This window comes from Bos javanicus, chromosome 21, assembly GCF_032452875.1.
Source record: "Bos javanicus breed banteng chromosome 21, ARS-OSU_banteng_1.0, whole genome shotgun sequence".
NCBI classification, from domain to species: Eukaryota; Metazoa; Chordata; class Mammalia; order Artiodactyla; family Bovidae; genus Bos; species Bos javanicus.
In genome coordinates this window covers 20713977-20728382 of record NC_083888.1, presented here as the reverse complement: position 1 = coordinate 20728382, position 14406 = coordinate 20713977, and the positions used below count along the sequence as shown (strand labels likewise).

General features: G+C 47.8%; 1 protein-coding gene and 1 non-coding gene across 6 annotated transcripts in view; one reads left to right on the top strand and one right to left on the bottom strand.

Annotated features, from left to right (window-relative positions):
- Positions 1-14406, bottom strand: part of WDR93 (WD repeat domain 93) — a 52328-nt gene that overhangs the window by 6259 nt on the left and 31663 nt on the right. For 2 of the 5 annotated variants that reach the window (XM_061394428.1, XM_061394432.1), the window contains exons 9-16: positions 9640-9811; positions 8422-8492; positions 7373-7459; positions 6018-6137; positions 5242-5455; positions 2529-2592; positions 1995-2151; positions 1436-1637 (exon numbers count right to left, since the gene is read on the bottom strand). In XM_061394428.1, coding sequence (XP_061250412.1) covers positions 1436-1637; positions 1995-2151; positions 2529-2592; positions 5242-5455; positions 6018-6137; positions 7373-7459; positions 8422-8492; positions 9640-9811 — 1087 coding nt within the window. Of the gene's footprint in view, positions 1-1435; positions 1638-1994; positions 2152-2528; positions 2667-5241; positions 5456-6017; positions 6138-7372; positions 7460-8421; positions 8493-9639; positions 9812-14406 lie in introns of those variants that run through there. The other 3 variants (XM_061394431.1, XM_061394429.1, XM_061394433.1) reach the window with 3 other exon arrangements.
- TRNAE-UUC (transfer RNA glutamic acid (anticodon UUC)) lies at positions 9257-9328 on the top strand. Its single transcript has one exon. It is a non-coding gene; the product is annotated as a tRNA-Glu (tRNA).

Here is a 14406-nt window from a genome sequence, read left to right as displayed (position 1 = left end):
TCCACCTGCGCCCTGACTGAGGGAGGAAATGGTCAGGGACTAAGGCATCCTGAGTTGCTCAGGTCCTCGGCTGTCAGGCAGGAGGTGAGCTGCCCGGAGCTGGAGCCACTGGCCTCTGGTCCCTTCCCACTGGGAGGGCAGTCAGTTGGCTTTTGGGTGAAGTAGGAAGGCACACCCTTCCTAGGCTAGTGAAAGAAGGGAGTTAGAGAGGACAGAAAGGGAAACATGCTCATTAAACAACTTCTCTGAGCCTTATCAAGCAAGAGCACCAGGAAGCTCCACAGCATGACTCTCAACCCAGGAGAATGGCCCCACTACAGCCATGACCTGACCTCATTCTCTTGACTTTTTTTAAGCCATTGTTTGAAATTTTCCAAAAATATCCGTATGTTGGGTAGAAAAGTTGCAAATAGGAAAAATACAAAGAAAAAACATCACACATGCTTCATTATCCAATATAATGTTGTGGATGGATTAGAAGAGACCCCAGCTGGACTTCTCCAGAGATCCAGTGGTTAAGAATCTGCCTGCCAATGCAGGGGACACAGATTTGATCCCTGGTCAGGGGAGATTCCACATGCCTCAGAGCAACTAAGCCCGCGGGCTTCAACTACTGAGCACTCACTCTAGAGCCCGGGATTGCAGCTACTGAAGCCCATGCGCTTGGAGCCCGGGCTCCACCTCGAGAGAAGCCGCGGCAATGAAACACCCTCACACTGCAACTAGAGAAAGTCCTGTGTGTAGCAATGAAGACCCAGTGCAGCCAAACATAAATAAGTAAATAAATGAAATTTAAAAAAAAAGAGAGACCCCTGCTTTCTCAGAATGGACTGAGTACCATTAATGATGCTTTTATAGCAGGAAGGAACACAAGCAGAGTCCCCTTGGGGCTGGGGGTTACAGACAGGGAAAGAGGAGAGGTGTATCACGTAATTGTTTATATGGATGATGGAGAAAGGAAAGGGGGCTCAGACAAGGGGCTGGCAAACATTTTCTCTACAAGGCCAGCTAGGAAATGATTTAGGCTTTGTGGGTCAGAGCGTCTCTGCTGCAGCTGCTCAGCGCCTCTGTAACTCTTACATACGCAGATGAGACATAAAGCGGTGGGTGTGGTGTCTTCCGGTGAAACTCTATTCACAAAAACAGGCAGTAGGCCAAATTTGGCTGTAGTTTGCCAACCCCTGTCTTAGATGACTGTGTCTGATAATCCAAATATACTTAAAAAAAAAAAGAATTGAAAAAGCAACAAGAAAAAGACAGCCTTGACAGGAAGAAAACACCAACTTGAAGCCTTTCTTTTCTACCGGCCTGAATTCTTTCCTCCTTTTCTTCCAACCTGAGTGGGATTTAAATGCCGAAAAGGATCTTATGATCAAGCAAACCACTTATTCCATGGTCCAGAGACTACCCCCGGTACAGAGACCCAGAACTTCACCTCTTTTGGAAGAATTTCTCGCATCTCTCCTCCAGGGGCAGCGCCTGGGCAAATGTTGGGTGGGCCAATATGCTAGCTTGAGGAATGGTGCAGTTTCTTGAGAAGTTTTTTAGGAGTGGGTAGTCCTCAAAATTAAAATAGAAAATAGAATTTGGGATGTCTTCTGCTTTGCTGGCAGATCCAATTTCATCTGGATGGTCTCCTGGGATGAAACAGGAATGTGGTGTTCTGTTCTAGTGATTACCTTTTCTGTGCGCCTTGCGGTCAGGGTGGGTGCGAAGGGGCTGCTCTCTGCTTACAAAGCCTGGATCACTGGGTTTGGGCTAAGAGGGGATCACTTGATCTGGAGGAGCAGGAGTCCAGACGGGAGACTTGCCCAGCATTTTATCTAAGCGCCAGTGAGGACTGAGCGGCAGTGTCCTGGTCTGCGGGGGCTGGGATAAGGAGTGGGGAGGAGACTGGACAGGGTCACCCTGTGCTCTATGCAAGGACTGAGAGAGTTGGAGGTGGTCAGCAGGCCACAGGTCTGGGCGGCAGCCCTCACGGGCCCCCTCCGTACCTCGGAGCAGGAAACACGGGTGGTGTAAAGACACGACAAACACTGGGTTCCAGGGGGCTGCCAGGGAGTAGGATCTGGGGAGAGCAAAGGAGCAGATGATCTGCGACTTGGCCACGTCCATGAGGAACACAGAGCCATCTCTGGAAAAGGTCAGCACCTGGGGAGCAAAGAGATGGTGAGTGGGGACTTCTCCAGTCTGTCACTCATCCCAGTGTGAAATAAGAAAAGCAGCTAGAAATAAAAAACAAAGGGGGAATTTATTCACCCTTGGGCACCCAGCCTCTGGATCCAGCTGGAGCTGTTCGGCGGGCAGCAGGAAAGCGGCGTCTGCTCCTGTGGAGCTGCCGGCAGCAGCGGTAAAGAAGCCGCCTGCCGGGGCTCACCTGTCTTCCCCACTGAACTGGGAGCTCCACGAGGGCAAGGGCTTTCTCCTCCCAATCTGTGCCCAGCACACAACAGGCCTTCAGCAGAGATTTTTGGGAAGGAATAATGAACACATTCACTAAAGAAGAATGAGGGGCCTGAGGAACCTACCATGCCAGGTAAGGCTTGGACCGGGGCCACGGCACAGATGGCTTCATCCAGGTACTTCACTGGCCTGTATTAAACAGACACACAGACATCTAGACTGTGGGAGTTTTCAAGTTTTGCCGTCCTCTCCTAGGCATATACCTATATCCAATACAGACAAGTTCTTCTCTAGAAGCATCAGGATGTATGTCAGAGATGTTCATAGGAGCAAAAACTGGGAACCGTCTAAATATCCATTGCTAGGAGAGTGCTTAGGTAATTGTGTTACATTATATGATGGGATACTATATAGCAATGAAAATAAAAGAGCTGGAGCTGCACACGACATGTACCATTCTCCTGAACAATACTGCAAAGCAAGTCACAGAATAAATGGCAGTAGAAAACAAATTGGAGAATACACAGAATATGATCCCATTAGCAAGTTCCCTAAAATATGCACAGCTGGAGTGTATATGGCTTGGAGATACAGTCGTATGAATGTGGTTAATTCTTGAAGGAAAACAAAGAGATGATGAATTTAGGAAAACAGTGGGGTATATTTTTTTTTGAAAAAAAATTAGACATAATATTTAGCAGTAACTCCCATTTTAAAAAAGGTGGAGTCTATTATACAGAGTGAAGTAAGTCAGAAAGAGAAAAACAAATATTGTATATTAATGCATATATATGGAATTAAAAAGATGGTCTGGTGAACCTATTTACAGGGCAGCAATGGAGACACAAAGAGAACAGACTTGTGACACAGGCTGGGGCAGGAGAGGGCGGGAGAATGGAGAGGTTTGCATGGACACATATACACTAGCGTATGTAAAATAGATAGCCACTGGGAGTTTGCTGTATGACTCAGGGAACTCAAACCGAGGCTCTCTGACAACCTAGAGGGGTGGGATGGAATGGGAGGTGGGAGGGAGGCTCAAGAGGGAGGGGACATATGTATACCTATGGCTGATCCACGTTGACGTATGGCAGAAACCAACACAATACTGTAATTATCCTTCAATTAAAAATAAATAAATCAAGGGGAAAAATGTGGAGTCTGCTTTTCCACTGCTTAAATGTGGGCATGGCCAGATGACATGCTGTGTCCAGTGTAACACAAGCAGTGCACAGGGCTTGGAAAACATCAGTGAGCCTCGATGGCGGCTGGGAGCCCTGAGGTTTACTGAGGAGCCTGGGACAGCCTGCAGGAGAGGCTGCAAGGAGGAGTGCCTTGGCCACCAGCTGCCAGCTGCCTGTATGTGAGTAAGGCCCGCTAGTCGGCCCCTCACCCATGGGCATCTGTGAGAGTCAAGGCAAGCCCAGAGCAGGGATTGTCCAACTGAGCCCAGCCCAAGTGCTGACCTACAGCATCAGAGGTTAAGTGGTGACTGTTTCCTTAAGTCGCTAAATTGTGGAGTAGTTTGTTATATGCAGCAATAGATAATTAAAATCAACCCTGAATATTCATTGGAAGGACTGATGCTGAGGCCGAAGCTCCAATACTTTGGCCACCTAATGTGAAAAGCTGACTCACTGGAAAAGACCCTGATGCTGGAAAAGATTGAGGGCAGGAGGAGAAGGGGACAACAGAGGATGAGACGGTTGGATGGCATCATGGACTCAATGGACATGACTTTGAGCAAACTCTGAGAGATGGTGAAGGACAGAGAAGCCTGGTACGCTGCAGTCCGTGGGGTTGTAGAGAGTTAGACACAATTTAGTGACTGAACAACAACCACTTTTGAAGTGGAGGAGAGAAGGATGTGATCCAGGAGAGGCATACAGAGAGCCTTAACTGAATTGGAAATGATCTATTTCTTAAGCTTGGTGATGGGGACAGTGGAGTTCCCACCCCCGCCCCATATGTACGCTAAATACACACCCTCACACATACTATACAGGTTATTTGCATGCATAAAATATTTCACAATTTAAAAGAGGCCTTTGAAGAAACTGACTACAAACAATATTTTGGCAAAAACAACCCTCTTCTTGGTCACATGGGATAGGAAAGATGTCATTTGTGCCAACACACAATTTATATACATAGAACTCATATATATATCTCCACACGTATGCTGCTTCTGCTGCTAAGTTGCTTCAGTCATGTCCAACTGTGTGCGACCCAATAGATGGCAGCCCACCAGGCCCCCCCATCCCTGAGATTCTCCAGGCAAGAACACTGGAGTGGGCTGCCATTTCCTTCTCTAATGCATGAAAGTGAAAAGTGAAAGTGAAGTTGCTCAGTCGTGTCCGACTCTTAGCGACTCCATGGACTGCATCCCACCAGGCTCCTCCGCCCATGGGATTTTCCAGGCAAGAATACTGGAGTGGGTTGCTATTGTCTTATCTGAATGTATGCTGCTGCTGCTAAGTCACTTCAGTCGTGTCCGACTCCGTGCAACCCCATAGGCAGCAGCCCACTAGGCTCCTCTGTCCCTGGGATTCTCCAGACAAGAATACTGGAGTGGGTTGCCATTTCCTTCTCCACTCTGAATGTATAGGGTTGGCCAAAAAGTTCATTTGGGTTTTTCCATAAAATACAGAAAATAAACCCAAACGAACTTTTCAGCCAACCCAATAAAAGACTTTAGTAATTCTGAGAAGCTCACTGAGACAGTGATGACCAGAGGGAAAGTGAACTCTAGTCTGAGAGGTTGTTTCAGTTTCTTACTGTTAAACAGGGCGGTATGTCTGGCAGATCATGTACCCCGCCCTCCCCCCAACCACCCACCTCTCCACCAGCAGACTGATGGTGGAGTTCTGGATCCCCGAGGCCGTCACCAGATGGAGAGACGCGTCTGTACACAGCACCACGCATTTCATGTGGCATTTCACTGAGCCCTCCGGATACACACTCTGTCCTTTGTGGACTAGGAAGTATTTCAGGAAGTGGATGCTTTGGCAGAAGCACTTTTCAGGAAGAGCAACAACTCCAAGAGTGAGTCCTGGAGGAAGGGAGGGCACGAGTAGGTCAGGCAAGGGGCAGAGGGAGGCAGCCATGGGCGCGAGGTCTGTGACCAGCGAGTGTGTGAGGGACAGGAGGCAAAACCAAGCACTGAGGGGCTTCCCTGGTGGTCCAGTGGCTAAGAACCCACCTTCCAGGGCAGGGGATGCGGGGTTTGATCCCTGGTTGGGGAACTAAGATCCCACAGCCCGCGGGGAAACTAAGCGCGCGCGCCACAACTAGAGAAGCCTGTGTGCTGCAGTAAAGACCCAGAAGAACCAGAAGAAAAACCAAACAAAACCCAGGCAGCGAGCATCCTTCGAAGTGAAGGCAGCCTGTCCTCTAGGCTGTCAGTGTTTTAACTAACATTTCCTACAGAAAGGAATTCATAGCCAACGCCCACGGGGAGAAGGGAGCCCCCTTCAGGAGGAACCCTTCTAAGTATGTGGAAGAACCAAACCCAAGGAAGGGGACAAGTCAGCACTGGAGCGGAAGGAAGTGTTAACCCGGGCAGGTCAGGGTGTGTAACTCAGCGGTGGAGGGCGGGGCGGGGCGGGGCTTACCTTGCGCCAGGTCCCAGAGCGAGAGCACGCCGTCCTCGCAGGCCAGCACCAGGTAGGAAGAGCAGGGACTGAGCTGAGATACCACGATGGGCGCGGCGCACGGCCACACGCCCTCGGGGTCTAGAGGGGAGATGCCACTCACCAGGCCGCCCCCGGACCCCCGCTCCCACCCATCACCGCCACCCGGACGACCTGAGACCCAGACTGGTCTGCCTGTCTGGACTCACCATCTCTCTCCTCTCTGTGCCATGCTGTCTCCTTCCTCAGGATAATATAACAAGTTATATGATTATTATACTACAGTTAACAGGGATTGGGGCTTCCCTGGTGGGTCAGTGGTAAGGAATCCGCCTGCCAAGCAGGAGACATGGGTTTGACCCCTGCATTGGAAAGATTCCCTGGAGAAGGAAATGGCAATCCACCTCCGTATTCTCCTGCAGAATCCCATGGACAGAGGAGCCTGGAGGGCTACAGTCCATGGGATTGCAAAAGAGTACCACAGGACTGAGCGACTGAGCATGAGTAGGAACACTGAGTGAGGACTTACTAGGTGCTAAGCACCAGAGCTGGCACTTTATGGGCTTCATTTCATTTAATTCTCACAGGGATCCTATGAGGTGGGTCCTATTAGAACCCGCATTTTACAGATGAGCAGAATGAGGCAGAGAAACAAGTGACTTGCCCAAAGTCACAAGAGCCAGTCAGTACAGAAGTGGAGATTAGAAGCCAGGTTTCCTGGGAGAGGGATGGAAGGAAAGAAATTCTTCCTTTGTGAGTTTTAAACATTACTTCTGAGTATAACTCTGGACAGCATAGTGTTAGCTCAAGGAATTCACACAGAGTGAATTTGTTCGTGGAACTGCCTCCCTGAGTTTGTCAAAAACAAACCACCACCACTCATATTTCTTAAGTGCCTTTCAACTTCAAAAGAGCCTTCATGTAGAGAAACTGGATTTTGCTATTCACGACTAATGCGTAGAGTACATAAGGATGGTGTAACTGAGGGGTTTTCTGCTTTGGAGGAGAAAACAGGGGATTAGGGCATCAAGTGACTGGCCTGAAACCACACTGATTGCAGACACGTGCTGGAACCAAGCCCCTCCTTTTTTACCTTCATTGCCTAAGGAGCCCTGTAAACCAGACGGGCTCTGTCCCCATGGACATCATCTTTAAGAAACACGACAGTTCAGAGACACAGCCTTGGGGTCACACCACAGCTAGCAAGCCACCCACTCTGTCTGCACAGCTCTGGTCCCCTAAAAGCCACGCAACTGTCAGTCACGTGCTCTTGGCTAAGCTGAAGAAGGACACGAGAGCCCTGAGCTTAGGTGACTCCCATCCCGGCAGTAAAGTACCAACTTTATCCTTCAGCGTCCGGTTAAGTGAATAGAAGAAGAAGTTGTGATGATCGGTCCAGTGTACACCAAGGACACAGGCTAGCCCTGGGAAAGAAGAGAGGAAAGGGGTGTCACGGAAGGAGTCTGGGTGGACTTTGATTTGGGTGGAGGGGTTTGCCCAGGAGGAGGTCAGTTTGAAATGGTTTGTGCCAATGGGCAGCACCCAACTGAGGGGTGAGCTACCAGCTGAGGGGCTGGGCACCCCCAGGAGGGCTGCTGCTGGGGCCAACTCATCTTCCTGTGCAGGAATGATGGTCACTACTACCCATCGGCTGCTTTCACATCTTCTAGATAAATTCCTGCCCACTGGGCTGTCAGTGTTCTAACTAACATTTTCTACAGAAAGGAATTCATATCCAGAGAGGTGGACCATAAAAAAGGCTGAGTGCCAAAGAATTGATGCTGGAGAAGACTCATGAGAGTTCCTTGGACTGCAAGGAGATCAAACCAGTCAATCCTAAAGGAAATCAACCCTGAATATTCATTGGAAGGACTGATGCGAAAGCTGAAGCTCCAAACTTTGGCCACCTGATGTGAAGAACCGATCATTGGAAAAGATCCTGATGCTGGGAAAGGTTGAGGGCAGGAGAAGGGGGTGACAGAGGATGAGATGGTTGGATGGCATCATTGACTTAATGGACGTGAGTTTGAGCAAACTCTGGGAGACGGTGAAGGACAGGGAAGCCTGGCATGCTGCAGTTCCTAGGGTTGCAAATAGGCGGACATGACTTAAAAGTCTGAACAACAACAAAAATCCGGAAGCAGCCTGGCGGGATGTGTGCACACCATCCTCTGTGGCAGCTCACACCCTGAAGACGGTGCCAGCGTCCATCATCAAGGAATCTGGTCTCAGGGGTCACAGGTGCAACTAGAAACCGTTAAGCTGCAGCTGGCAACCCACTTTCCACCTCATTCCCTCCCAGCAGGCAGGGTGTGCTGAGCAGAGCTTCTCTAGGAGGGCTTGCTGGGCATTCCCCCGGATGACCACCTACTTCCCCTTCCTTTACCTGGGGATCTCTTGACTCCCGCGGGCATTGGGATTACGCGACTGGGAAGGAGGAAGTAGAACGTAGCCATACTGGGAAAGAAAGAGACACTAGTCAGAGCCGTGGTGGACTCCTTGGCAAAGAGAAGTGCTGTCAGCATCTTGGTATTAAGACCAGAAGTGAGTAGTTCAGAAGGATCTTCCAGGGCGTTCAGGGCCACGGAGCAAATTATATTCTATGTGCTGGTCCTGGTGTGTGTGGGCCCTTGGAGTTTGGTGAGGGTTAACAGGCAGAGTGATGTGAGTTACGCCCGTGCCAGGAAGAGCACCCAGTATGGGCAGAGCCATTCCTGTCCTGGAGGAGGACCCCTTCACGATCAGACTTCGGTGAAGTACGTAAATGTTCCTATCCCGTGTGTACTAAGTTGGTACTTTTTTTTTTTTTTTAGTTTCTGTTAGGGCCTAGCTAGCCCTGGGACATTGTGTAAAGTGACAAAATTCAGGTCCACATGATGGCAAGATGAGAGGTTTCACTCCCCATGTGAAGCAAGAACATTTCTGAGACCTGCAATAGTTGTGAGGAGAGCTAGCTGCTGAACCTGCTCCACCAGATACTTCAAGGACTCAGGCTCAGGTTTTACAATCACTGAGGCCTACCTGCTCACTGAAATTAGAAAGTAGCGTGTTTTAAGAATTACACATTAATATATTACATTTAGGAAGACTGGATGGAAGTGGAGGAAAGTGTTATTAGTGGTCAGTTTTCCTCTCTAGGATCATCTGTGTTGTCTAGATAATCAGGAAAACAATTTTTTTTAAGGAGATGCTATCATGCAAAAAAATTATAAAATAGGGAGTCCCTGGTGGTCTAGTGGTTAGGATTTGGCGCTTTCACTGCCATGATCTGGGTTCAAGCCCTGGTCAGGGAACTGAGATCCTGTAAGTAGTACTGCATGCCCCACCCCCCCCCAGTTCTAAAACTCTACTTTTCATCTCCATAGACACCTATTCCTTCTTTTAAATCTATGTTATCATCCTTTGTTCTAATTATAAACAACCCATCCAACTTTTCAAAAGATTTTGCTGAAGTTCTCAGAGAAGTCACCCAAACCATCAAGAGCTTTGAGACTCTGAATTAATTCAGGACTTTGGGTTGATTTCTGCCTGTACTCACAGAGGAGAAGCTCCGAGGGAGGGGTTGTTCTGGCCTCACCCCCGCATCCCTGACCTCCAGGCTCACCTGATTGGCTCAGGCTCCCATTCCCCATCCAGGAACTTCTTGTAGGTGGCTCTTAAGATTGCCTCCCGCTTCTCCCACTGGCTCGCCTTGATGTAGTGATTCTGCCCAGAGCCCAGCCCGCGGCAGCCCGCTATCTTTGCAAAGGCTTCCAGGGGGCTCTTAAATGTGGTACCTAGGTTGAAAATATCCCAGCATGGGTTAAACCATCTGATGTCCTCCTTCCTGTTTCTCCCTCCTCCTCTATGCTTCCCGGTTTCCTGCAGAATCCCTCTTCCTCAGAAGTCTGTTCTTGCTCTGCCCAGGTGATCAGCCTTCTCCCTGGCCTCCCTCCTACTCCACTGGCTCACGGAGCACAGGTGAAGGGCAGCTGCCCTCCCTCCTCCCACTCCTCCATCTCCATCCTGCTGTCGTTTCCTGTTTCCAGACTACAGAATCTCCAGAGGCCAGGGAAATGTTCACAATGTCACTAGAGACCTTAGATCACCATTGCTGTCTCTCCAGCCCAGCAAGGCCCCAAACCTTCCAGTCACTCGCACTATGCAGCTATGGCTGAGGACCCTCAATACACAATCCCAGCCTCCTCCGGGAGGCTTACACTGATCCAACTGCCTTCCTTTAGAAATTCTCCTTTCTCTGCCAATCATTTTTATCATTCTCCTTCCCAATAACCTTTCATTTCCTTCTTTCTCATCTGCTCCTAAGTCCACAGTGGGGACTTCCCAGGTGGCTCAAGTGGTAAAGAATCCACCTGCCAATGCAGGAGCCATGGGTTCGATCCCTGGGTTGGGAAAATTCCCTGGAGGAGGAAATGACAACCCACTCCAGTATTCTTTCCTGGGAAATCTTCTGGACAGAGGAGCCTGGTGGGCTACAGTCCATGGGGTTGCAAAGAGTCAAACATGACTGAGCAACTGAGCATGCACACCCACAGTAAACCTAGGCAATCTATTTTCTGGGCATGAACCTAATTTTCAGAACTCTTACTCTTTGGAAGGTGCCCAGGAGGTCCCACAGGGCCCCAAGTCCCTTTCTCCAGAGGCAACCATTGTTATCAGTTTCTTGTACAACTTTCTAGAAACAGACCCCTTCTAGATGGCAGCAAGTGTGTGTTACTTGCTCAGTTGTGTCCAACTCTTTTGCGACCTCCTGGACTGTAGCCCACCAAACTCTTCTGTCCATGGGATTCTCCAGGCAAGAATACTGGAGTGGGTTGCCATTTCCTTCTCCAAGGAATCTTCCTGACCCAGGGAATCAAATCCAGGTCTCCTGCACTGCAGTTAGACTCTTTACTGTCTGAGCCTTCAGAGAAGCCCCAGATGGCAGCATATTACTACATTATATAATGTATATAGTATAGTATATATTATTATATGTATTATATGTACATTTGTATATATTTTCTAAAACAAATGTTCAGTTCAGTTCAGTTGCTCAGTCGTGTCCGACTCTTTGCAACCCCATGAATCCCAGCACGCCAGGCCTCCCTGTCCATCACCAACTCCTGGAGTTCACTCAGACTCACGTCCATCGAGTCAGTGATGCCATCCAGCCATCTCATCCTCTGTCGTCCCCTTCTCCTCCTGCCCCCAGTCCCTCCCAGCATCAGAGTCTTTTCCAATGAGTCAACTCTTCGCACGAGGTGGCCAAAGTACTGGAGTTTCAGCTTTAGCATCATTCCTTCCAAAGAAATCCCAGGGCTGATCTCCTTCAGAATGGACTGGTTGGATCTCCTTGCAGTCCAAGGGACTCTCAAGAGTCTTCTCCAACACCACAGTTCAAAAGCATCAATTCTTCGGCGCTCAGCCTTCTTCACAGTCCAACTCTCACATCCATACATGACCACCGGAAAAACCATAGCCTTGACTAGACGGACCTTTGTGGGCAAAGTATGTCTCTGTTTTTGAATATGCTATCTAGGTTGGTCATAACTTTCCTTCCAAGGAGTAAGCGTCTTTTAATTTCATGGCTGCAGTCACCATCTGCAGTGATTTTGGAGCCCCCCAAAATAAAGTCTGACACTGTTTCCACTGTTTCCCTGTCTATTTCCCATGAAGTGATGGGACCAGATGCCATAATCTTAGTTTTCTGAATGTTGAGCTTTAAGCCAACTTTTTCACTCTCCACTTTCACTTTCATCAAGAGGCTTTTTAGTTCCTCTTCACTTTCTGCCATAAGGGTAGTGCCCTCTGCATATCTGAGCTTATTGATATTTCTGCCGGCAGTCTTGATTCCAGCTTGTGCTTCTTCCAGTCCAGCGTTTCTCATGATGTACTCTGCATAGAAGTTAAATAAGCAGGCTGACAATATACAGCCTTGACGTACTCCTTTTCCTATTTGGAACCAGTCTGTTGTTCCATGTCCAGCTCTAACTGTTGCTTCCTGACCTGCATATAGGTTTCTCAAGAGGCAGGTCAGGTGGTCTGGTATTCCCATCTCTTTCAGAATTTTCCACAGTCTATTGTGATCCACACAGTCAAAGGCTTTGGCATAGTCAATAAAGCAGAAATAGATGTTTCTATGGAACTCTCTTGCTTTTTCCATGATCCAGCAGATGTTGGCCATTTGATCTCTGGTTCCTCTGCCTTTTCTAAAACCAGCTTGAACATCAGGAAGTTCGCAGTTCACGTACTGCTGAAGCCTGGCTTGGAGAATTTTGAGCATTACTTTGCTAGTGTGTGAGATGAGTGCAACTGTGCAGTAGTTTGAGCATTCTTTGGCATTGCCTTTCTTTGGGATTGGAATGAACACTGACCTTTTCCAGTCCTGTTACCATATATTAACTAGCAGTTCTTGAAATGTGGTCCCAGATCATCAGAGTTAGAAATGAAACAGAAATGCTGTGGGTCAGTTCAGTTCAGCCACTCAGTCGTGTCTGACTCTTTGCGACCTCACGAATCGCAGCACGCCAGGCCTCTCTGTCCATCACCAACTCCCAGAGTCTACCCAAACCCATGTCCATTGAGTTGGTGATGCCATCCAACCATCTCATCCTCTGTCATCCCCCTCTCCTCCTGCCCTCAAACTTTCCCAGCATCAGGGTCTTTTCAAATGAGTCAGCTCTTTGCATAAGGTGGCCAAAGTATTGGAGTTTCAGCTTCAACATCAGTCCTTCCAGTGATCTGCTTTAGGATGGACTGGTTGGATCTCCTTACAGTCCAAGGGACTCTCAAGAGTCTTCTCCAACACTAACGTTCAAAAGCATCAATTCTTTGGGGCTCAGCTTTCTTTATAGTCCAACTCTGACATCTGTACATTACTACTGGAAAAACCATAGCCTTGACTAGATGGACCTTTGTGGACAAAGTAATGTCTCTGCTTTTAATATGCTGTCTAGGTTGGTCATAACTTTCCTTCCAAGGAGTAAGTGTCTTTTAATTTCATGGCTGCAATCACCATCTGCAGGGCCCAGCAATTTGGGTTTTTATAAATCCTCCAAATGAGTCTGATCCAGCTAAAGTTTGAGAATTGCTGTCATACCCTGCACGTCTGGCATTTTGTTTTTTGGTTTGTTTTGCATTTTGATTTGATGACATATCTTGGGAGATCTCTTTATTTCAGTACTATAGATCTTCTTGTTTGTTGCTTATTTGCATTTATTAAACCCTTTCCTTGTTGTGAACTATAACACATTCAGAAAGGAGCATAAAAATGTATCTTTTCCTTTAAATGCATCTTAATAAATTATGCTAAAGAAAACATCTGTCTCTTCTGAGGTCAAGAAACAGATTATCACATCTCCCTGCTAAAAGCTTCCCAAGGGCCCTGCTCCGGTCATATGCTATGCTATGCTATGCTAAGTCACTTCAGTCGTGTCCAACTCTGTGTGACCCCATAGACGGAAGCCTACCAGGCTCCCCTGTCCCTGGGATTCTCCAGGCAAGAACACTGGAGTGGGTTGCCATTTCCTTCTCCAATGCATGAAAGTGAAAAGTGAAAGTGAAGTCGCTCAGTCGTGTCTGACTCTTATCGACCCCATGGACTGCAGCCTACCAGGCTCCTCCATCCATGGGATTTTCCAGGCAAGAATACTGGAGTGGGGTGCCATTGCCTTCTCCGGCTCCGGTCATAACCCCCTGAGAAAAGCAGCAGCCATTCTCTTGGCTTTTAGGTAATCACTTCATGACATTTATGTTACTTTTATGCTACCTAAATATGCATCTAAACACCACAGCTTTGTTTTGCCTGGTTTTTGAGCTGTACACAGTGGAATTGTACAGTGTCAATTCTATATGTGCCCTCTTTTGCTTAATATTGTGAGATTTATCCATTTTGTTGTGTATATTTGTGGTTTTTCCTTTTCACTGCTGTATAGTATTCCATTGGGTGGAAAATATATACATATATTAAGGTTTATTTACATGTTCTTTTGTTGATGGATTTTCAGTTGTTTCATGGTTTGCGGTTATTGGAAATCATGCCATTATTATTATTCCTGTACATTCTTCCTGAAATACCTTTACTTTCAAGCCAATCAGGTATACATCTAGAAGCAGGGTGACTAACCCATTCTGGTTTGTCTAGCAGTTTCCTAGTTTTAGCACCAAAAGCCCCATGTCCAGGGAAATCCCTTAGTCCCAGACAAACTGATATGGTTGGTTACCCAGTGTAAATGCTGGGTCAGAGAATGTAACTTTTCTTTAACACTAACACTAAATTGTTTTCCAGGGTGGTTGTACTGATTTTCATTGCTATCTATGTATGGGAGGTTTGATTGTTTCACATCCTCACCAACTTGGTATGATCAATATCTTTTATTTATTTATTTTA